This window comes from Dermacentor silvarum, chromosome 1 (assembly GCF_013339745.2).
Source record: "Dermacentor silvarum isolate Dsil-2018 chromosome 1, BIME_Dsil_1.4, whole genome shotgun sequence".
Classification (NCBI taxonomy): Eukaryota; Metazoa; Arthropoda; class Arachnida; order Ixodida; family Ixodidae; genus Dermacentor; species Dermacentor silvarum.
In genome coordinates this window covers 323,172,490-323,197,988 of record NC_051154.1, presented here as the reverse complement: position 1 = coordinate 323,197,988, position 25,499 = coordinate 323,172,490, and the positions used below count along the sequence as shown (strand labels likewise).

The 25,499-nt window shown below is 43.6% G+C and overlaps 1 protein-coding gene across 3 annotated transcripts in view; it reads right to left on the bottom strand.

Annotated features, from left to right (window-relative positions):
• Positions 1-25,499, bottom strand: part of LOC119437328 (thiopurine S-methyltransferase) — a 114,350-nt gene that overhangs the window by 76,901 nt on the left and 11,950 nt on the right. For 2 of the 3 annotated variants that reach the window (XM_049660442.1, XM_037704377.2), the window contains exon 2: positions 23,266-23,376. In XM_049660442.1, the coding sequence (XP_049516399.1) occupies positions 23,266-23,376 (111 nt within the window). Of the gene's footprint in view, positions 1-23,265; positions 23,377-23,531; positions 23,625-25,499 lie in introns of those variants that run through there. The other variant, XM_049660443.1, reaches the window with a different exon arrangement.

Genomic DNA, 25,499 nt, shown 5'->3' with positions numbered 1-25,499 from the left:
GCAAAATGTATGCACTGAAAGATAAGCAGGGTAATATCATCAGCAATTTCAATGACATAGTAAAAGCAGCGGAAGAATTCTATACTGACCTGTACAGTTCCGAGAGCAGCCAAGCTATTTTCATTCGAAGTAGTCAAGAACAGGATCCAGAGGCCCCTTCTATAACGAGCGATGAAGTTAGAAGGGCCTTAAAAGACATGATCATGGGAAGAGCTGCTGGAGAAGATGGAATAACAGTCGATTTAATCAACGATGGAGGAGATATCATACTTGAAAAGCTTTTGGCCCTTTATACGCAATGCCTTACGACATCAAGTGTACCAGAACCCTGGAAGAATGCCAATATTATACTCATCCACAAGAATGGAAACGTTAAAGAATTGAAGAATTATGGACCCATTAGCTTGCTCCCATTATTGTATAAAATATTCACCAAAGTAATTTCAAATAGAATCAGGGCAACACATGACTTAAGCCAACCAAGAGAAGAAGCTGGCTTCACGAAGGGATATTCTTCGATCGATCATATCCCTGTCATCAACCAGGTAATAGAGAAATCTGTGGAGTACAATCAACCTCTCTATATGGCTTTCATAGAATATGAAAAACCATTTGATTCAGTAGAGATACCAGCAGTCATAGAGGCATTACGTAACCAAGGAGTACATAATGCATACGTGAATATATTGGCAAATATCTACAAGGTTTGCACAGCAACATTGGTTCTCCACAAGAAAAGTAGAAAGTTACATATCGAGAAAGGGGTCAGGCAAGGAGACACAATCCCTCCAATGCTATTGACTGCATGCTTAGAAGTATTCAAGCTTTTAGACTGGGAAGGCTTAGGAGTGAGAATCAGCTACGAATATCTCAGCATCCTTCGGTTTGCAGATGACATTGTCCTATTAAGCAACAATGGGAACGAATTGCAGCAAATTATTGAGGACCTTAACCGAGAATGTGTGAGACTGCGATTGAAGGATTAATATGCAGAAGACAAAGATAATGTTCAATAGCCTGGCAGGGCAGCAAGAATTCAGGATCGCCAATCAGGCTCTAGAGCCTGTAAAGTAGTACGTTTATCTAGGTCAATTACTCATAGGCGACCCTGATCATGAGAAAGAATTTCATAGAAGAATAAAATTGGGTTGGAGTGCATACGGCACTCATTACCAAATCCTGACTGGGAGATTACCACTGTCGTTGAAAATAAAAGTGTGCAATCATTGCATTGTACCAGTGCTAACATATGGGGCAGAAACTTGGAAGTTAACAAAGAAGCTCGAGTGGAAAGTTAAGTGGAAAACGTGGAGCTGGGCAGGCCATGTAATGCGTAGGATGTATAACCGGTGAACCATTAGAGTTACAGAATGGATACGAAGAGAACGGAAGCGCAGTCGAGGACGGCAGAAAACTAGGTGGAGTGATGAAGTTAGGAAATTCGCAGGCGCAAGTTCGAATCAGCTAGCGCAAGACAGGGGTAATGGGAGATCGCAGGGAGAGGCCTTCGTCCTGCAGTGGACATAAATATAGGCTGATGGTGATGATGATTATGATGGTTGCATTGTACTGACGATTGCAACACAACTTCCTTTGGGAAAAAGCGAGAAAATGAGCGAGAGAGGAAGAGAAAGGAGGAGAAAGAAAGAGAAAGGAGAGAGAAAGAAAGGCAGAAAGAAAGAAAGCGAGAGAAAGAAAGAGATAACCTTGCTACAACCAAGAGACGCAATCAATCGGCCAACTTCGCTGTGTTTTGAGCTTTGCGTGGCCTATTGGAATTTATTTATTTATTTATTTATTTATTTATTTATTTATTTATATATTTATTTATTTATTTATTCATTCAGTAACACCTCCCAGGGCCTGAAGAGCATTGGGGGAGGTTTGATTTCTATTGATTCTATTGATCTACGGTATTTCTATTGATTTCTATATCAATAGAAATACCGTAGAGAAATAATAAGCCAGAGTAACGGTACAATTAACGAACGCGGCACAAAGCAAATACACAAAATGAATACAAAGTTGGTTCAAAATTGGCGTAAAAATAAGATATTAACAAGAAGATAACAAAACAAAACACAATACAAACGCGAAAATGGCAACAAGTGATAACCGAGTATAAGTGAAGCCGTAGTACAAAATAAAACAACATTTAGAGCTACTGAAAGAGTAGTACAACAGAAAACAACATTTAGAACAGTATTAAAGCGATAAATGCAGGCAGAGGTGTTTTTTGAACTCTACGGGGTCAGATAAAAAGATTAAGTTGTCACGAAGATCATTCCAGAGCTTAATTGCTTGAGATAACGCAGATGAATTGAATGATTGAGTTTTTTCGTAGATGCGGTTAAAGCAGAGATGATTATATAAGCGCTGTGAAGATCTAGGAGGCAATTCCAGAGGCGAAAATTAAGTGCGGGTGTGAACATATTTATGCAATAAACACAAAAGTGAAATAGAACGACGATTTTCAAGTATCTGTATATCATTATGGTACTTTATCTGGGAGACACTGGCGAGGGGACTATAATTGTTAGAAGTGAACCGGGAATGGACTCAAGCATTTCAATGAGGTATTTTTGATGGGCATACCAAATACCGTATTTACTCGCATAATGAATGCACTTTTTTCCTAAAAATATGCGCAAAGTTGGGGGGTGCGTTTATTATGCGGGGTAAAATTTTGAGCAATATTTTTCCCCGGCCCCCTCCAAAAAACGTCGTAGTTTCGCAACCATAGATTAAGATAGCAAATGCGCAGACCGCTATACGAAGTAAGGATAGTAGTTTGATCGGCCGCATAAACTTGCGAAGCAATTTAACCGGCATCGTGTCGGTGCGCGCAGACAAAGATGAACACATCACACTCGATGACCGCTGACACTCGCTGTTAAAACGCTGGCGTGAGGAAGCACGGCGGCAACAGCGAGCGAAGTGACCCTCGTTACCTTCATGCCGTGTATCACTTCAACGCAAACTGAACGGTGATCACGGAGCACGCACAAAGGTATAAGCCGGCGTCGTACCTAGACTCAGCCCCCGACGCAGATCTCTTTCAAGATAGGGAGCGCGCGGCCACGCAATGCGCAGTTGCTGCGCCGCCCTCCTCCCTCCACTCCACCCGCGCCATGCGCGCGACGGAATGCGGCGCGTTTCCTCCCCGCTTTCCTCCCTGGAACGCGGGAGATAGAGCCGCGATCGTAGGCGCCGACGGCAATAATGCGCAATGCGCCTGGAGTGTCCATCTGATTGTTATCGCAATAAAGTAGGAGATACACGGTACGATTCGGCGTCTGATATACGGCGTCCGATACAATCGTACCCGCCGGATGCCATATCGGACACCAAATCGTATCGTGTCTCTCCTACTTCAGGGCAGCAACTTCAGGGTGTGTTTACTACGCGGGAGAAAAAAAACTCAAAGTTTTGATGACTAAAGTCGGGGGTGCGTTCATTATCCGAGTCAGTTAATTACGCGAGTAAATATGGTACATAGATGACGAATTCCAAGTGTGGATGAATAAATGTTAGATACGCTAGTTTTCGAACGGAGCTACGCAAGTTTCGCAGGTTGCGGCTTATGAAACCTAATGTATTCGATGCTTTGCAGCAGATTGTTGAAATGCGACAAGACCATGAAAGATTTGGCGGGAAGTGGATTCCGAGATATCTGTACGACATAGCTTGGACAGGAATGTGTTATTATTAGAGTAGTGGAAATTATAAATATCATGCTTGCGGCTAAAAGTCATATATTTACATTTAGTAGGGTGTAGAATCATGAGCCAGTTTTTACACCAATCAACAATTGTGTTAACATCATTTTGATGGGTCAGGTGGTCAGCCCCTGAAGTGATATTATGGTCATCTGTGTCATCTGCGAAACACAGTCACCTGCGAAAAGACGTAAACGGGATGAAATGTAATTGGAAAGGTCGTTAATGTAAATTAGAAGAAGTAAGGGTCAGAGCACGCTTCCCTGTGGTACACCAGCGGTTACGTTACATAGTGGAGAGAAAAAGCCGTTTACAACTGTGAATTGTTGACTGAATGAGATAAAGTTACGAAACCAAGATATTGTGAGACAATCAAGACAAAGGGTGGATAATTTAGTAAAGAACCAACTGCGTGGAACTGTCAAATGCTTTTGAGAATTAAAAAAAATAGCAATCTGCTTGCTGGTTTTCTTCCATGTTAAAACGCAGGTCAGTTGTAAATAAAAATAACTGGGTATCACACGAGTTGCCTTTCCTAAAGCCATGATTATTTGAAAAGAAAACGCCATTTCGTTCCACATGGTTGTAGGTGTGAGAAGCGATAACATGTTGTAATTTATAGCATATGCATGTTTAAGAAATCCCCCAGAAGATGAAGATCTTTTCAGTATATGTCAAGAACCCTATCATGTGATGTTTTTGTTTGATTTGTCACGCCTTCTTCAAAAAAAGGATTAAGAAAATTAAGGCAGAAACCCCCCAATGGTAAATTGCCATACAGGGCGTACCATTCTTTCTGATCATTCCTTATGATTACATTACATACTCTACCCTCGGAACCAAAACTACCGTATTTTAAGATATAGGCCACTCCAAAGAATACCATGTACACTATGAGGATCTTCCCAATAAACTCATTTTTACTACCAATCTTGCGCTTGATAAATGATAGAAATGGTGCTGTAGTGCTTTTCTTTTCCCGCGCACAATTTGCCCGCCAACACGCTCGCCTGCGTTCTAACGCATCCTCTTCAAAAGCTTCTTTCTCCCTGTCGTTGCGTACACAATTCTCTGGTTGCTTATGTTTTCCGCGCGTTCCCTGGCCACGCAAGCTCTCGTCCGCGTTCTAACTGCGCCTCGGTAAGGCCAAATCAAAACGCGCCAAGGGTCTCACCGCACTCGCTTGCCCGGGAGAAATTCATAAGGGTGTTCTATGCCGCTTGTCGATGCATACGTCCGTGGAGTAATTGTTTGAACAATAACCGGCTTCTGTACTATAGACGTCCTATGTTCGAATCCTGGCTTTGGACAATTTGAATGGTGTTGAATTATTTATGACACAATATTTTTCTTAATGAGTGTTTACAACGTCACGAAGCAGGTTGAAGCCAGAAGGACGAAGTTTAGGCAAATATATGCACTAACCATCACTCCCATTCTGGCTGACAAAATATCGCGTCGGAGGTTCGTGCGCCCACAAGTATTCACCTACTTACGCCTAGAAGGCGGTGCTGTTTTTTTTTTGGGGGGGGGGGGACACGAAACGGAAGGACCAACGGAGCAGAAAATGACCCCAGGCCCCTAGCCAAATAATTCTACGCATTAAAAAAAAAACCCTGATTGCCTTTAGTGTTTCAGGCATGTGTACCCACTTTATTTGGAGTAGAGTTCAGCGTGTTTTCAATGATTTGTGCGCAAATTCTTAAATTCTTTGTGGGCTATAGCTGGCATTGTATGCTGCTTGCGACTCGCCATAAATGTGAATGCTGTTGTTCGCATTGTAGGCTGTATAATGTTCGCGTGCCCATCGAGCTGCTAAGAGTACGTCTACCAGCTCAATAGTAGAAGAGTCCGCGGCAAAATCAGGTCAAGAGCAGAGGCATGAATGAGTAATCCTGACGCAGGCCTTTCTGAATACCTACTGTTTCGCTGCTAGTTAGTCCTTCCTATGCTGTTTCTACTGCAATAGTCTCGAATAGTTCAATGGAACGCTTTACAATGAAGTGTTAGGGACGAACGAAATACTTCGTTATGCAGGTCACGCCGTCGTAAAGGACGCGCACCGCACTGCTCACAATGAAGAATTTGAACTAAAAAGTAAACAGTGGTAAATGCAACAAAACTAGATGAAGACGACGACAGGACCGGATAAGCCCCCTCCGCCAGGTCCCCCCCAGATAGGGCACTGTCGCCGATATCGGCACGTTGGTCAAGTGCGTCGCTGACGTCGCCGTTAGCGATAGCGCAGAGTTCAGCTGAGTAGCGTCTGCGGAGGGCAGAGGCAGCACGGCTACATGGCGTTCGTTGATAAGCAACAATGCAGACGTCAGGGACGTCCAAATTCCTACGTTGCACAGGGTAATTTCTTGTAGTGGTGTTAGTTGTATAATTTTTGGCATTACATATGAAAGGTGGAAATTTGGCAAGGACATAATTAATTCTTGGTGATACAGGTCATTTTGTTGTACAGGTGTTCGACTGTATTCGCTTTAGTAGCGCAATGCTGCCTTCCCCCAGTCTTTCACTCTTAAGGATGTCTCGTGTAAGTTTGGTGTTTAAATAAAATTGCCAGCTGGGCGATTTGGTGAGCGTTCATTATTTCTAAAAGCGCGAACGGACCCTGATGGAAATAGTACAGGCGCTTACTAACAACCGAAAAGTGTTTTTTAATTAGAAATTCAAATATATATCAAGACCTCAATGAATACGCATGTCAAGTGACAGCTCGTCAGCAAACGGACAAGGCAAGATTACGAGACCTCAATTTACCGGTGATTGCGCATGTCCCGCCTCAAGAAATCTAATTCACAACGGTGCAAAGTCATAAATCTGGCTCACACAGGTGTCCTTGGTGTCGTCTATCAAGAATGTCTCAACAATTTCCCGCGCTAGGTGATCTGTGTTAGAGCACTGCACGGGCTTGGGCTTACCCGAAAGCCCGGGCCGGGCTCGGGCACGGCGTGTGCTTTTTGACCCGGGCCCAGGCCGGGCTCGGGTTTTCTGACGCGGGCCCGGGCCAGGCTCGGGCTTTCTGGTGGTGTGCATGTGACGTGCAGCGAGTTATTCTCGGGTGTCTGAACTCTAAAAAAACATTATTTTTCGGTCTCGGGCCGGGTTCGGGCCGGTTTCGAGTCGGGCTCGGGCCGGGCTTGGGCCTAAGGTAAAGGGGTGGCGGGCCGGGCCGGGCGGGTAACGTAGATTATTTCCGGGCCCGGGCCGGGCCCTGGTCTCGCCATAAAAGTTTTGATCGGGCTCGGGCGGTCCTCCCAACGTAAAAACGGGCCCGTGCAGTGCTCTAATCTGTCTGTTTATACAAAATCCTGGTTTCGTCCAGCCTTGGGGGGAAGCCGCACTCCCGACAATACCGAGGTAAGTTGGAAGTTGGCTTACCTTTCATCGAATTCCGGTGTTGGCTCAGGCGCTCCTTGAGGCACTGACCTTATTGGTGTTTACGATTAGTGTTTACCTAATCGGTTAATCTCCAAGAAAGCTAACTGTAAAATTATATTGCCTGCTCTAGCTTCTTCTATAGAATGAGAAGATCCGAGGGGCTCGATATTTTCTTAGTTACAACCATATGCATTAAATTGTGCCAATCCAATCATAAAGGAATTTTATTTATATGTTTACTTTAAATGTGTAGATAATAAAATAATGTGAATTGAAAGTGGACGCAAAGATAACTTGTCACAGGTGGGAGTCGAACGCACAGCTATCGCATTATGTGGGCAGTGCTTTACAAATTAGGCTGCCATGGCACCAAACTCTCATCCACTTTCTTGAGTATTTGTGTATGCCTACAAAATTAGCTCTGAAAATGATAGAATGTAAGAACAAAACCATTCTGCAGATCTACCACTTTTTCATTCTGTTCTGGCCATACTTGGAACTTCAATCTTTGTACTTCAACTTCGCTTGAATTCTGAAATCATGTAGTTATCATATTTTGTAATCAGTTCGTAGAATGTAACGTTGGTTCTGTTTCGTTTTACTTTGTCAGATTGATTTATTCGACTCTGTCAAAAAATATTTTAGGACTTGCTTGTTCTCTATTGTCTTTTTTCCTATTCTTTCAGGCCCCAGTTGAGCATCATCGGTATTCCATGCAGTCCGGTTCCTGCACAGCTTGAGTTCTTTTTTCTTCCGACTTTTTCCAGTCGAAGCTGCTAAGACCAATTTATTTTTTGTATCAGCCCAATCTTCCTGCCTCTCACAGATTGCTAACTCACCTGTTTGAATTATTTGGCAATGATGCCAACAGCACTTTGGCAGCAGCGGCAGCCCTGGGTGCTCGCACACAGAAACCTATATCGGAATTTTCCAAGGTGGACAAACACGTCATGTTACCTAGTGTAATAGCTATCTCAATGTAGCTGCTGCTGCCGCAGTGAGTATGTAGCATACTGTGTGCTACATGGCGCGCACAGGCATGGCGACGTTCACCAAGGAGCTACGGCAGCATTTACACGACATGAGCGTTTCCCTAAAAACAAAAAAAATGTTTCAAGTGATGACCTCGCAATGCATGTTTCTTGAGAAAGAAAATACGGCACTTAAATGACAAAAACAAATTATTTGAAATAAATGCCGCCAATCGAAGAAGCAAGTCGCATACACTTTCAAAAGAACTACTTCCCTCGAGCAGATTTCTCAGACAGAAACACAAGCAAAATATTTGGCTCTTGTCTCGAATTGGAGCCTGGCGAAAAATTTTGAAATACTCGGGGAAGCCATACATGTCCTACTACGGCGAATGATGTCGACGTGTGCTATGATGTCGGCGAATGATGTCGACGTGTGCTAGAAAAAAAAAAGACATACCCCCTCAGCTCAATCTATAACTAAACGCAACATGACAAAGTATGGTGATTTCGGCTGTGCGCTATCTACGTTGGCCGACAGGAGACTTCTCTCCAATTTATGTCAGTTCATAGCCTGAACCGCAGTTAAAAAACTTCTTAGACATGACGATCGCAAAAAAAGCAACAGACGTTAAGCATGGACCGAGGGGGGAAATGTTTGTCCCAAAAACAGATCTCTGCTGTAATTCATTTCCCCAATGAGCTTGAAAAGATAGACTCACTGCTTTCGTGTGCTAAAATTTCGTTCAGTAATACTTCACGATGGATACAGGTCCCCTAACACCAGCCCAACTCATTAATTGTGATTGACGTATTTATTACTAACCGTAGGATATAGCCAATTTAAACCGGGGTTTTAGCGACCTACCTATGTAATCAAACGTTGTAATAAAGGAATTTCAATTTTAGGAGTTCTACAAGTAATTTAAATGTTTTAAGCACATAAACAAGATCATATGACAACATGTAGCAATGGCATCGTTAAACCAAAGTGGGAAAGTCTTGCTTACCGCAATGACGCGAGTTTGTCTTACAACATTTTTAATGACATATTGAAAGCAGTGTACAACAATTGCTATCAGAAAAAAAGAAAAGAAAAAACGTAAACGTCAATGCAAGACACCTTAGCACGTTATTGATAAGGTTCTCTGATAAACTTGAGTGCTCAACCCAACTTTTTTGTACGGAACTCTTGCTCGGCGTCTACAAGTTCCAGAGTGTATCTGATCCAGAATGGGGGTGATAGAAACAACAAAACGAATTACAGATCATTATCGATTCTCTCTAGTTCCTCGAAAGATGTAGGAAAAGTTATGCACACGCGAATGACCTTTTTTCTTTACAAAGCGTTGTAACGGCAGCAGAGAGAGCACAGTCGGAGACAATTCACACAGGGACACGTGGCCTATGTATCTTCGAGCGCGACCCCATAATGCCGGCAACCTAGTAGTGAGTGACTGGTCGTTGAACCTGAACAGAGCTGCGTGCAGCGTTTTTCGATGAAAGCAGTCCTCACTCATGGATGAAATAAAAGGACAAGCTACAGGCCTCTTCCCCATCTGAACGCGGGACCTGACAAACAGAAGCGGCGCAGGAGCAACTCCGAACGCGCCTCCACATCAAGACGTGGGAGCTTTTCGCCGCTGCTACCTCGGACTGACGATTTAACCACGCTTCGTTGGCTAACATACGGACAGCCGATATCCATCCCTGCCAAGTGACGAAGGCGGGAGCAGCTGGACGGAGCATCAAGAGCCCGTTCCCGAGTGACGCAGACCCTCGGTGACGTAACCTAGCCGATCACCATCTCCGGCAGTGATGAGAGCGACGACTACGAAACCCAGCAGCAGCGGCTCATTCCCAGGCGACGCAGACCGCCAGGCACTAACAACGGCGTTCCTTCATTGCCTGCAGAGAAGCGTCGACGTTGTCGACACCAAGCCGCATTTCGGCCGCGGTAAACAAAGGGCTGCAACGCTGGGTTCGCACATCGGCACCGGCCTTAAGTATTGAATTTGTTTTTGTTACCAGAGCCCAGTGTCCGTCTCATTCCATCTCGACTCTGCGTGGATCCACCTTAGTAAAGTGACGTAAATTTGTTGTACGTCCCAGCGTAGCCTTAGGACACCTTTGCAGTTTGATTTCACTAAAAAAACGTCCCACTGAGAGTGCAATTTTATCCCGGAAAGAAAATATTATACGCCAGTTTGAATGTGCTCTTTACCCGTTTAAAGTAGTTATTGATTATACCAAAGCTTTCGACCGTATCAGTCTTAGCACACTTCCTAACAAGCTTTGTACCCGCCGCGGTAGCCAAGTGATTATCGCGTTGCGATGCTGACGTCGAGGTTGTTGGTTTGATTACGGCTGCGGCGGTCGCCTTTGGATGGGGTACCAATGCAAAAACGCTTGTGTAGGTAGATTTAGGTGTGCTTACATTTTGGTGCTCAGGCGGTCAAAATTATCCCTGAGTCCCCCACTATTGTATGCCTCATAATCAGGTCGGGATTTGTAGCTGCACCTAAAACCTTAGGATTTATTTTTACAAGCTTTGTGTTTAACAAGCGGCTTTCGAAGAAGTGTTCAGAATCTTCTTAACCGCTATCTAAGCTGCTGCATACAGCAAATGCGACAAAAAAACTTATATCTCTATTTAATAAATTTAGTAAAGACGTTCGTCAGGGTAGCATTCCATGGCCTTTGCTCATTATTGTGTATGTAAATGACCTAATGAATTTTGACAGAATACAAAATGCACCCTATATGCCGAAGATACTGGTTTATTCCTCGCGTTCTTACCTTTCGATATTTATAAATTGATTTATTGATATACTTGCGTAGTTAGATAAGTGTAGTTTAGCAAACTCACTGTTAATAAACGTTGCGAATACAAAATTCGCGATATTTCACGCCAAGAACAAGACAATTACTCTTGCTTTTACCTTTCTTGGCTCTTTTAGCGTTGAGATTGCGCCTGTCGTACAGAGTCTTGGAGCTCCATTGCAAGAAAATTTGTATTGGAACGAAGAAGTTGAGAGGATCTGTTCTAAACTGTCACGCACAGTTAAGAATTCATCGAGGCTGTGGTTTCTTCTCCCATCACACGCAAAGCTACTATGTTTAACGACAGCTTGATTTGGTTGAGTTGGTTCATCCTGAAGGTATATTGAGTTTTTTCTTGAAATAAAGTTTGCATGACAGTAAGCGCTAGTCTTGCCTGTTCTGTGTGCTCTTTTGCACAGACATTTACATGTGTAAAGTATTTATTGATTATTCTAAAGTTGCCGGTGCAATACCCCAAAAGTAGTTGCCTTCCTCGCTCGTTGTGCAACGGGTGCACTCCGCTATCCCTTATGAAAATGAACAATGAGTTTCTGATTAGGACTTGATGCATTTCTAATGTGTCATCAGACAGGCATTAGAAATGCATCGTCTAATGTTGTTTAGCATTACAAGTACATCAGAAACTCGAATGACAATGCACCTTAAGGTTTCTAATGAAAAAAGTAGACAGCTTTTTTTGTTATTTCTAATGTCAAAGCACATTACATAAAAATGTGTATGACGCCAACTCGCGCATTTTTTTTTCTTTTACAGCAAAACTGTCTATGGTTACGATGTAGAAAAAAATATATCCGAGATGTTGACAAAAAACAAGTGGGCCGACCCTGGTGATAGTGCAGAAAGGGTCCAAGCTCCATGGCACGAACATTGTACGATAATTATTTTTGATAGTTCATTGAACAACCAATAGATAAGAAATGAGTATTCCACATTTCATATCTAGTTTTTTTTTTTTTTTGCAGGAGTACAAGAGCTATTCTTGTTGACATAGGACACATGGAAGCTGCAGAGACATTGCTTTTTCGAGGAATCTGCGTGCGTCGCACGATACATAAACATAGAAGGCACGGACGACAGGCGCGCATCCCATGCTCATTACGCACACAAACACGAAAGCAAGATTCGGACGACACGGGTGTAACCTGCGCCACACGAGCGAGGGAATATCGTAGCTTTGATGCTTTCCGACAGTTACAACGCGCACTGAAACATCGCACACTGCACATGTGTACCTCAGAGATCGTTCCAACAATTTCTGGGGCTAAAGTTGACGTTAACGACATCAGGAAGTTATCTAGAAGGAAGGTGGTACACAAATCATTCAAATCACGCCCCAGCGATGGCTTTCAAAGGACAACATAACCCCAATCTCTAAGGCCATGCTTTTGCTGGCTGCAGACGGCAGAAGCAATTCAAAATTTAAAATACATCATAAAATTTCTTTCTACGATAAACAATAGCGTAAAATATGGAGTGTTCGGTGGTTTGTTTTATCTCGCAACATATATACGTAGTTGGGCGCAACACGACACAAAATACGAGTTTACTGGTTAATATATTTGGCATCACGGAGGCCACAACAACCTCACAAGTACGCAGGTGGCGCTGTTGTTTTTCCTGCGTCTTCAACGTGCCGGTCGCATGCCGTTCGTTTGTATGAGCTGCTTGATCGTGTGGTTTTGTGTTTGCTTTAATGAAATGGGACGTAGTTAGCGTGCACAAAAGTGCCAGAAGATACCTTGTGTTTCGTTGCAAGCTCGCCGTATGCGTGGCGCGCGAGGCAAACATGGACCAACGATTTTTGTGCCGTGGCCTTTGTGTCGGGTTGTCGTGCAAAGTTGGGTGGACATCGCAAAGAAACCATTCCTATTGGTAGCGTGCCTCAGATCGTCCACTACGCAGCGGCATGTATGCTGGGAGTAACATCGTCGACGCAGCACCGGCAACTTGGAGAGCGTCGTGCCATTGAAAAGGTAAGCAATCGTGCTTGCTAACTACACGTGTTGTGCGTACTCATCGTGTGTGCATAGGGTGCCTTGCGAACGTAGGAAACAACAGTGACGCCTGTGCTTATGCATGTTGCGTGCTGGTTGTCAGAATTTAGTTTTGCAAATGTATGTATGAAGTGTATGTGTACCTGAAAGTATGATCTCGGTATGATCTCGGCCTCGATGTGCAATTGAATATCCTGATGAGCGTTTTCTTACGATGAGGGGGGGAGAAGACATTACGTTCTGAAATAATCGTGGTCATCATGTGCACCTGTACGTGCGCTCCCGCTTTTCTGCTGAAGTTGCATTTAACGACCCATCAGTCTCTTCACCAATACTTACTGCAATTATGTTTCTTCGCTTATAAACTCTTCAACGTAGTAAATAATATGTGCTTACCAGGTTTTCGGTTTACGAGCAGTTTTAGGGGAAAGTAAGCAGTCACAGCTTGCCATATTAGTAGAGCTGTCTTTTAAAGACAAGGGATGTTTCCATAACTTTGACGTATCTAAACATGATAGGGGAAAGTTGCTTAAACCAAATCATGAAAGCAAACCCTAGAATTGTTATGTAAACAAACATTTCTTTAATGTGCTGCTGCGTGCGTCTTCAAAATTTTACTTTGATGAAGGGGTCCCTATTATCATAACATTCATCAATGACTCGACCTTGTGCTCTGTTGCCACCTTGCATGTGTTCACAATATGACAGTTTTATTGTGCCAGTGCTATATATGTTGACACAGAATTCATTTTGTAGTGGTGAGGCTGTGACCCACAGCAGTGTCCACATGATGGCAGGGAACCTGTGGCCCTGGCTACAGCAGCACAGCGTGTAATCTGGATGTCACGTCAGGTATGTATGAAGTGTATGTGTACCTGAAAGTATGATCTCGGTATGATTTGTGTGTAAGCTAACAGACATATTACATAACGGAGCACTAAATAGGCTAAATATTTATGCAAGTATATTAAACTTGCTGCTTGTTTGTGTTCGTAACATTATGCACAAATTATCGTGTTCTATATAAAACTAAACGTAACATGTCCTGATGTTGAGTATTTATTTTTTTTTCTCTTTGATCACTTGGCTGCAAATTAAGTTTTATTTTTGCTTTGCGTACAGTATATTTTACTTCTTATTTTGGTTTTATTGTTTTGAAACTGTTTCCGATGCTGTAGCTTTTATTTCTGTATTTTTTTCTCTTTTTATGCTACACGCATGTGCAGTTTTTGTGCATGTTAGTATTCGAAGTGTAGTGTGTCAAATATGCCACAGGTCTAAGCATACAGCGTGCATACCTTTGTTTAACATTGCTATTTACAATTATTTCTGTCTTGTTCTCAGAATAATTGCCACTGGCAAATACACATTTGATGAGCTTGAATTTCTCTGAAACTGAAATATGAAGGTGCAGCCGGTGTGACAGCTGAAGTACTCCAGCAATGTCAAAGCTAGCTTGCACCCACTATTACTACAGTATGCCGACGGATACCCATCACTGTATTTGTACATTTTCTGAGAACCACCCGTGTCCACTAGGTCAAATTTGTAGTGTCCTTTTGAGCATGCCGGTCAGTTCATTTAACTTTTCAGGACAAAATTTACACAGGCAGGCTGCAGAGGCCAGTGGGGCCCTGGACTGAGGGCTTTGAACACCGCTCCTTAACACATTTTCCAGTCAAATGAAGTTTCTATATATGTATACACAGGGAGGGGAAGGGAAATATACAACTTGACCTCGGTTAACAACTGGCATTTTGATGGAAGGATTAAATAAAGTAAGACTGGATGTGTGCTTGCATTAAAACAGTATTTGCATAGAAAAAAGTAAGCAGACATAGACTAATTTCTATCCCTTTTTATCTACGAAGGATGGCCTTTTTCACGCATTAATAATGGGTCTGGCTCACACATGCGTTATTTATGCGGTATGCCTCACTGATTTCTCGTGTCAATTTTCCACTGTGGGTGACAATAGGTGAACAATCTTATCTGGCCTGAAGTCCTATGGCGGCAATGCACGACCGCATTGGGGAGGCTGAGGTTCAGGGCAAGAGCCTTTATGGAAAGGGCAGTAACAGGCACAAGAAGGACCCAGTGAAGGAGGGATTGGATCCAGTTCATCTGAATGCTGTAATTGGTATGTATTATTTTCATTGTGATGACTGAATAATATTGCATGGGAAAGTTGCACTTTCGGGCAGTGTAGCGTACTTTCATAATTTCTGTAGATGAGGCTCACAAGCAGAAATCACCTTTGCACTCTCATGAAGGAAAGCCACCATTTGTGTGGGTCATTCCACGCCAACTGTCCCAAAATCATCAGCCCTTGCTAAATTATCGAGTTGCCATGGTCCATTGATCCTTGGCGAAGTCCTGAACGAGCACCCCTTCCCTAACTGGTTGTGTTTGTGAGAACTGTCGAAGCAGACATGGCTCACTGATAGCTATTTGTAATGATACATTTTTCTTTCTATCATGTGTGGGCAGCTGATGGTGAATAAAAAATGTTTATGGCGGAAATTTTGTCATCGCAGCATTTGTTGTAGTGTGGTGCGGCTGTAACTAGCTTTAATATTCGTGATGTATACGCACAATTTTACCTGAGCTGCCTCAGTGCACACAATGTGCAGGAATGAGGATTTTAATGTATTCCTTATGAACCATCCCACCTCTATTTGGAATGATATGCCTCTCTACACTCAGCAGTAATTTTAATTATTCGAAATAAACAGCCCTGGTGTTTCTTGCAGAAATCTGGAATAGTTGGATGCAATGACTTAAACAGTTTTGTGGGAAAATGTGTGTTGATGTTTGTTGTATACATCTCTTTGAGTGTTCATACAAAAAAGCGTGCTGGCAAGACCAAGTGTAGCCAAACCGCAATATTGCATTCTATAACTGCATAGTTGTGCCCTCAATTTTGGTGGAGTGACTCTCCTGCATTTTAGCGCAGTGCACATCAATCCAGTTTCTTAACTTAAAGATTTCTTTTGCTTAAAACAAAAAGTACCTTTCTTAAATTTCTTATTCAAATAGTCTTGTCATTCTCTGTGATTATTGCCATAAGCTCGAGGACAAAAATTACGGCGCGAAGCAGACGAGGACGAGGTTAGACAAAGAATGACATATAGGGGCACCAACATCCAGCTGTTTATTCGGCAGAAAACACGCTGTGTTATATATCACACTGTGCAAAGTAGTCATAGTAAAGATAAATGAACAGGAGTGAAGGGATCCAACAAGGGCTCGTGAGGCAGTGATCATCACAGTAGAGAGGAATGCAAAGGTAACAGCAGGAACCTAAACTGAACTATCAGGCAAGTGCATAGGAACACGAGTCCATTACAGGCTCAAATCACACAACCAGAGCACCTGCAGTGCCCGCCCGTGTTGCTGTTGACCACCAACCAGTGCTCTTGCACGATCGTTGAAGCATCGTCCTATTTGTCCAATACACATGCTGGTGGTCAACAGCAACACGGGCGGGCACTGCAGGTGCTGTGGTTGTGTGCCACAACTGGAGCAAATGCCCTTTCCAAGGAAAGCAAGAAACCGCACTGAAATGGAAATAATCGAGGCGTTCTTAATAAATAGAGCAGGCAGTCAGTGTGTTAGCACGCAGTCAATAATATTAAGTGACAAAGAATTGTCGTTCTTAATGATAGCCTGTAATCACCGCCAAGATTAGAACATGCAGCTGTCGTGTTTGTATGCCACTTGATTTGAGCCTGTAATGGACGCGTGTTCCTATGTGCTTGCCTGTCGGTTCAGTTTAGGTCCCTGCTGTAACCTTTGCATTCCTCTCTACTGTGATGATCACTGCCTCACGAGCACTTGTTGGATCCCTTCACTCCTGTTCGTTTATTTTTACTATGATTACTTTGGACGGTGTCATGTATAAAACGGCGTGTTTTCTGCCGAATAAACAGTTGGAAGTTGGCGCCTGTAATGTCATTTCTTGTCTAACTTCGTCCTCGTCTGCTTAGCACAGTACTTTTTGTCCTGAAGTCATGAACCAAGTAGCTGCTACAGTGCTCTATTAGCACCTAAACTTTGGTAAGAATACTACTATATTTATATACAGGGTGTTTTATTTTAGCTGCATCAAATTAAGAACAATGCCTGTGGCAGATAACACGGTTCTAATCCTTGATCTAAACTACTCGATGAGGTGGCCATTACTTACGTAAGAAATCAAAATGCTGATTTGAATATTTAACCAAATTACAATAAATAACTTTAATTAATTATTTACGGCACATATCTTAATCTACAAACTGTAGCTAATGAGTTTCCAAGGTGTATCCACTTCGAACAAATTTTCTGGGCTGCGCTAGTTTCAAGATATTAACTTTCAAAGTGTCTGACGAAATGCATTTGTGTTCCAGTTACTTTTGTGCTTCAATGCAGAAAACAGCGTTTTCTTTAAAAAGTTAACTGGAATGCCCATTCATTTCGTCGGACACTTTGAAAATTATCTCGAAACTGGTTCAGTCCCAAAAATTCGTTCCAAGTGGATCGACTTGCGAACCTGCGGGCTGTAATTCGTATATAGAAATATGTGCTGTATTGGAATTAATTAAAATGTTAATTAGCATAATTGTTTTAATTTTTTAATTAGGTATTTTGATTTCTCATGGAAGTAATGGCTGTCTAATTGAGTAGTTTAGGTCAAAGATTGGAATTGTGCTATCTGCCAATTTTGGTGCAGCTAAATTAAACACTGTATAGCGCATTGTTTACTGGGGCCTATGCAAAATATTGTTCGTAAAAAATGAAATTTTAGCTATACATTTTTCTGTAAATAGTGTCTAGAAAGGTGCTGCAATTTTATAATTATTTGCTAGTTAATGTTAGCAATGACCAAAATAAGTGCACAGTAAGTAGAAAAGTGTAAATGTAATTAGAACAGCATTACAATACATTTTTTTAAAAAAGGTGTAATTTACAACACACTTCATGTGTGCACATCCACTCAATTAGCTCGTATTGCACGCTACTATCCATTGCGGTGCCTCTTGGTCCATTATCGCACACCCCTTGCTTTTTCAGGGCTGCGCAAGTGGACCCACACACACAGTGGCTATACACGCACCTGGTCATTCACAAACATATGCACACACTAGCAGGTCGTTCGGGAATTTTGCCATGCGCCATTCCTCTTCCCGTTAAGGCACTCCGCACGTCTGACCACCAGGGGACACACTCTCGCTACCTTCGTGTGCACAGCCATAAATAATGGCGGCACCATGCATCTGACTGATTGAAGTTCAGCATCTGTTCGTTCACGTTCCACCGAATGATATAGAAAGTTAGTATTGTTCTGCTAGTGTGCTACAATGCTATGCTAAATTTTCATCTTGTTTCTTGCAGGTTACATCCTCCAGCAAGTTCAGGACGACAAATGTGCAGCTCAAAAGCAGCCTGTCCTCCATGCTAAGCAGGGAGATTAAGTAGCCTGGAAAGCAGGTGGTCCTGTAAATACAGGGTGTTTTTTTTAGCTGCACCAAATTTTTAAAATTAGAAAAATATATACCTTGGTCACGTTAGCTTTACCATTCGAGTGTACGGATTGGCGGCCTCTAGATACAGAGCAATTTAGTCACTTAAGTGTGTAATTAGTGAAGTTAAGCTAATTAACTTTCTAATTATCAACTATAGGTGGCTACAGCAAATGAGTACTTTGGGGCCCGACGTCGACACTACCTATCCCAACGATGAAATTTTGAATAGCGGAGTTCATGTGGGAGCTACACGAGCAATTAGTTCCCTTTGGCAAGCTTCTTGAAACCGAATTAGGCCGCAAAAAGAGCGTCTGTGTCGTCGATGTCACCGCCCCCCTGCCTTTCGTAACATCTCCGAGGTAAGCGCCAGTCCGGCCCCGCGAGCAGCTTGCATTATTTCCTTGCTATCTGCGGTGTTCGCAGTCGACGCTACAGACTGATATGATGCCGTGCCTGCAGTATCTAAAAGCCCAATTTAAGGAGCAGGGTTGGCGCTACAGCGCAACATGATGCCCAACAGAATGACGAAGTAAATTTGGTGGCCCACCGTCATTGAAGCGCTGGGCCACCGCTGCAGACAGACAGGAAATAATGCAAGCTGCTCGTTGAGCTGGACCGGTGGAGACGTGACAAAAGGGGGGGGGGGCGACGACACAGACGCTCTTTTTGCGGCCAGTTTCGGTTTCAAGGAGCCTGCCAAGGGGAACTAATTGTTCGCGTAGCTCCCACATGAAATCCGCTATTCAAAATTTGACTGTTGGGATAGGTAGTACTCATTTGTACTCAGTACTCATTTGCTGTAGCTACCTATTGTTGATAATTAGAAAATTAATTAGTGTAACTTCGGTAATTATGCATGTAAGTGCTGAAATTGCTATGTATCTAGAGGCTGCCAATCCGTACACTTGAATGGTAAAGATAACGTGACCAAGATTCACATCTTTCTAATTTCAAAAATTTGGTCCAACTAAAGAAAACACCCCGTATGTGCTATCTAGTCATGTTTGCGATTTCTATGTCAGCACATTCTTAAATAAATATGAACCAACTCAACTATATATACATCTGCTCATTTATTACCCTGTTTAATTTATAGCTGGCTCAACAGTGCAGCATTTGTATCCAAATGCCTGCATTGCTAGGCATCCAAGATTGATGGGCATGGGTAGACTTGCATATATAGAACGATGGATAGCCACTCATTGCCAGAAATGGTCTGCTGGAGTTTACATTACAACTCTTTGTAGTGGCCATACTTTCATGTTGATAATTTGTGCCATGCAAATTGAGGAATGTTAATGTAGTACATAGAAAGCCAAGTGTGCAGGCATTCAGAAGGGTTACTAATGCACTGTGTTAGAATAGCAATGAACCAAAAAAAAATCTATTGACCTGTGTACTGCAAACATTCGCTTGCATGACCAGCAATAGAGATATCTGCATTGCGGCCCTTAATGTCAACCTAATGTTAACGTTCAATTGCATGTCATTAGGAAACACATCAGAAGCGCATGCGTCAGGTGCACATCAGAAACTCGTACGTCAGATGCACATCAGAAACTCATGCGTCAGGTGCACATCAGAAACTCATGCGTCAGGTGCACATCAGAAACTCATGCATCAGGTACTCTATAGAAATACGGTGGCCAATTTGTAATAGACTCACATTAGGAATACATCAGAAAGCGCATTAGACAGTCATTAGCCACTCAAATGATTCTGTTGCATAAAGACATCAGCCTCTCTATAGAAAGACATTAAATTTTTTCATAAGGGATGCCTTTCTGCTCGCCACGGCAAGCAAGGAACTACACGATGGGCGCACGATACGCTTTTCTCTCTGCCGCTTTTCACTTTACACTTCCCTTCAAAGAGCATGCGACGGGCGAGCTACATCTCCGAACGTTTTTTTTTTTTCCAGTGGAAACATGGGAGAGTAAAAGTGAAGGCGAGAGCACTATACACTCTCTCAACGCCTCGTGACCGACTATACAGCCAATACTGGGAAACCATAGAAAGCAGTTCGTAGGGCTTAGAGCCCTTTGAGCAGTACGAAGATGTCGAACCACAGAACACCTGATCGACCGAATCCCCAGAGATGTCTGCGTCGAGGAAATAATGTTGCTATCGACAACGTGTATACCGTTGATCGCGCACATGTGACGAAGCTACATACGACACCAAGAGGGGTCTAAAAAGACCGTTTTGTGAGCTACTTGTGTTTGGGCTTTCTTAGGAAGCTCGTGGAACCGTCTTGCGAACGAATACGTGCGACATGACCCAAGCGTATGCCGTGCTTCTGGGGAATTTGTAACGAATCATCCTCAGCCGGCGGATACCCGCCACCTTCATAAGAGCTTTTATGTCTGCATTCGGTTTCGTTTCTCGTGGGGAATATCTGCTCTGTGTGGACAGTGTGTTAGCTGTGCAAAAACGGAATGCAAGTACTATAGCGCTCAGTATGAGCTCCGTCGCTTTGCCATACGCTTTCGCGTTGTAGCTCATACTGAGGGCAATAGTACTTGTTCCGTGTTGTTCGCGTATTTAGTGCACACTGCGGTTTTGTTTTTCTTTCCTTTCATATTTTGCATTTTCTCGTCTGTGAGTACGGCATGCTTGGCGCACCAAGGGTATTGAATTTCCTTTGCTTGTTTCCCTTGAACTGAAGTGCTGTTACTTGAATTGAAGTTCATTGAATATCATTTGCCAACGCTTCCGTCGCTGTGTTTCGGGCAATGCTGATTTTTGTGTCAACGCCTTGGTGCGACCTTGCATAATGTCCATCCTCCGCAAAAATGATTATGCATGTAGTGGTAAAGTAAAAGCTCGACAGCTGTTTCACTGTCATGGATCAGTTATTTAAAAACACGGTTCAATAATATTGCTTTCACGGTGCACGGTGTCTGCGTGTAATACCATGCTCTGCTATAATGAAATACCGGCCATTTGAAGCGATCGTTTCTGTTTCGTGCAACTTGGCGCCGCTATGTCGTATGCTATGCACCAAGCACATTGCTACAAGCAAATTATGCTACTTCTTGAAACCAGATATTTTACTCATCTCACGTTCGCGTGCCAGCATTAAGTGCGGAGAATAATAGCACGGTTTTGCTTTGTTCTGCATTTACAATCCAACTTGTACGATGCAATTAGTTTGTTTTATTGTAAGTGGTTAGTAAAATACAAATAAAACTAAGTCTTGGAACCCCTGGATTGGCAGCCGACAAGCTTAAATTGTGTTTTTCGTACAACCTAAAACCCACTTTGCGTTGTGTTTCAAGTGAGACCGGTTACGATCGCTAACTACGAAAACTTACACAAACTCCATGCAAAACGTCAAAACTCCGTTTACATGCTACCGCGCACTTAAGTGTACAAAGAGATGCGCGGCAAAGAGCTGTGACCTAAGGACTTTATTGAAACGCTGGTTAACCCTGTAATGCCTGAACACACTTCCACATCAAGGAAAATTAGAACATGCTCCCTTTTATTTATGGGCAAGGAGACATTTGTACGAAAAAGCATTGAGATGTTATTCGAGTGACAACCTAATTTTTAAGAAAATAATTAACAGTTAATACTTAGTGATTGCATTGCTAAAGTATCCACAACTGAGAACTTTCTCCAGCGTATAAAAAACGATACGATAGGCAATGCACCGAGTTCTCTGTGTTTAAATCTATATTTTAGTTATTAAGACAGCGTATATAACGGGTGTTCCAGCGAACCCTTTCAAAAAATTTTATAGGTTGTCTGCGGCAGATAGCACAATTCTAGTTCATGAGCTGGTCTATTCGAGGAGGCGGGCATTACTTGCACAAAAACTTTAAATGCATAATCGACTAATTAACAAAAACTTGGTAATTAGGTTTTTAACTAATCACCTTATGACCCATATTTCAATTTACAAATTGTAGCCATGCAGTTCGCAAGGCGGATATACTTGGAACGAATTCTCAGGATGACACCAGCTTCGAGATATTATCCCTCGAACGTTGCGGAGAAATGCATTGGCGTTTGAGTTACTTTTGTGCTTCAATGCACAAAACAACGTTTTGTTAAGAAAGTACCTGGAACGCCAATGCATTTCTCCGCAAAGTTCAAGGATAAATATCTCGAAGCTGGTGTCATTCTGAGAAATCGTTGCAAGTGCATCCGCCTTGCGAAGTGCACGGCTGCAATTTGTATATATAAATAAGGGTCATAAGGTGATTAGTTAAAAATTTTATCACCGAGTTTTTGTTAATTAGTTGATTATGCATTTCGATTTTTTGTGCAAGTAATGTCCGCCTCTTCGAGTAGACCAGCTCATGAATTAGAATTGTGCTATCAGCCACAGGCTACCTTTAAAAATGTTTGAGTGTTCGCTGAAACACCCTGTATGTGACAGGCAAGGGCATTGCCGGCTTAATATACCGGGTGTTTCAGCGAACACTTTAAAAAATTAAAGGTTGCATGTGACAGATAGAGCAATTCTAGTCCATGAGCTGGTCTACTCGAAGCAGCGGACAAAACTTGCGCAAAAAATTGAAATGCATAATCGGCTAATTAATAAAAATTTAGTAATGATGTTTTTAACTAATCGCCTTATGGGCCCATATAGCAATTTACAAATTCTAGCCTTGGAGTTGGCAAGGTGGATGCACTTGTAACGAATTATGAGGATGCCACCAGTTTCGAGAGAATAATTCCCGAACTTAGCGGAGAAATGCATTGGTGCTCCAGTTACTTTCTTAACAAAACGTCGTTTTATGCATTGAAACACGAAAGTAACTGTAACCTTACTTTAAAATTTTTTGAAAGTGTTCGCTGAAACACCCAGTACAAGCCCTTCACTCACGGATGAAGGGAAGGCCTGTGAAAAGGAATGATGTGGTTTGCCCAGCGATGCCTCCAGTACTCCGCGCCAGTGCTCTTTTCCTCGGGTGACATGGTGGTCTGCGCAGCACAACTAAAACAAACAAACAAACAAACAAAATCAGCCGGCTTTCATGTAAGGAAAAGTAAGACACACGCTCGCGTCAGCTCGTAACTCGGCCACGTTAACGAAGCCTAACGCATAAACATAACTTTTTATGGGAAATATAAAGAGCTGTATTGCAATACCTCCAGGGCGTCTTCTAAACCAGTTTCAGGTTAGAGCACCTGTCGCTCACTACAGCGCACCATGTAAGATATATATTCTTTAGGTGGGGACACTTATCAGCTTGCTTGCGAGGCACGATCGACCAGATAAAGTAACAACGTCGCGCGTCCGTCGGTCCACTGACGGCAGCGGTTATCAATCGCCAACACGACGCGACTTCAAGACAGAGAGGGTAAGCCCGTGACCTCTCCGTAGAGCCAATGGGGACGGTTTTCGAAGGCCGTGCTAGCGGCGCCGTGATTCTAACGGTAGTTGCACTAATAATACAAAAATCGCTCGCTTACTAAGGGGGGCGCTAGCGTCGCCGAAGGCAGCGGACACATCTCACGTCGGCTCCGTTTTCCAAGAACAATTTCGCAGTGATTATCGGTCATTCACTCCATGAACTTTACACCAGCGCACGCACGAAGTCAAGGAGATTCTACTGACACCATATTCAAGGTGGGAAACGACTTCATTCCCAATTAGAGAGGTTTTTCACCCGCACCCGACCGGCTCCACGCTAACCCTCACCGGACTAGGCCGAACACATGGCCTAGGCGCTCACCAGCCACCCGAGGAGACGCGCCGAGCCCCTTCGCTCACGGGGGCGCTCGCTTCGCCCAATCAACGATTCACGTCCAAGTGAACGGGGAATACGTCTTCCCCGAAGAGTTTCTCAAGGGCAACGGTTGGTGCACCATCGGATCCAAGACCCAATTTACCCGCGCGACCGCACAGAGCAACACCCAGAACGGAGCCCACTTCCGCACCGGCGAGGGAGCGAACGGCAACCGACAGCGTTCGCGTCAGCAACAGCGTAACTTCAAGCAGCAAGTCATCCGGAACAGCAAAATGCCTCTACTCCTACGAAGCGATTTCAAGATTTTGATATGACCAAGAGGAGGCCTCGACGTTGCCACAACCGGAACTGCGTGCCTCGCATCGGCCATTCACTGGGCGGCAAACGTACCGGCGCAAGAAGCAGGGGAGGACATGGTATGCTCCAACAACCGCCAAAACATCCTAGTCATGAATACACCCCACGCTACTCACGCCGCTAAGTACAGACGATTAGAAGCCAACACCATCGGTGATCGCCGCTACGAGGTCAGTGCCTACGAGACGGCCGCTGACTACTCGGTGAAGGGAATAATCAGGGGAATCCCGTTGGAGGAGGACGCCAAGTCCATTCACACCAACATCTTTTCACGGAGGCAACCCCCAAGCCCTGGCAGCCAAACGGCTCAGTATTACCAAGATGGTCATAGTGGGCCTTGAAGGACCGCGAGTGCCTCCTACGTCAGGTACGGTGGAGCCTTCCTTCGCTGCGCCCTGTATCGCAAGCAAATCGACATGTGTCACTGCTGCGAGAGACTCGGTCACCGCAGGGACGTGTGCCTCAATCCTCAGGACAAAGTGTGCCGTGGTTGCACACGGCACGGTGCACGGCGTGGGTAACCGGCACAACGCGGTGCACACGGCATGGGGTTACAAGCATGATCACCCCAAAGGCATGCATCTGTGGACAACGGCGCAATATGCAGGACTCGAGCTCGTCACCAGCCGCGCGGCACCAACACCGACACAACGCTGTAACTTAGTTTACGTGCAACCAGGGGCGGATTCAGGTTTTTTTCTGAGGGGGGGGGGGGGTCAGCTTCTGTCAATGATGATGATGATGAAAGTAGCCTTTCTTATTTACCGAAATGCACAGTTTCTTCTCACAATAAACCCGCCTCTTATATGGCTAGTGCAACAGCTGTAGCGAAGCCAGGTATCGGTTTCTCCGAACTTATAGGAAACGAACGTTGTCCAATACAGCCATGTGCTTGGCGGCTGTGCCTGATAATATATCTAAGTCGGTATTGTTTCTGATAATAAAATTTGGGATGATCTGTTGCAGATTTGTTATAGGTGCCTAAGCACGGGTCTGTCTTAGGAGTTCT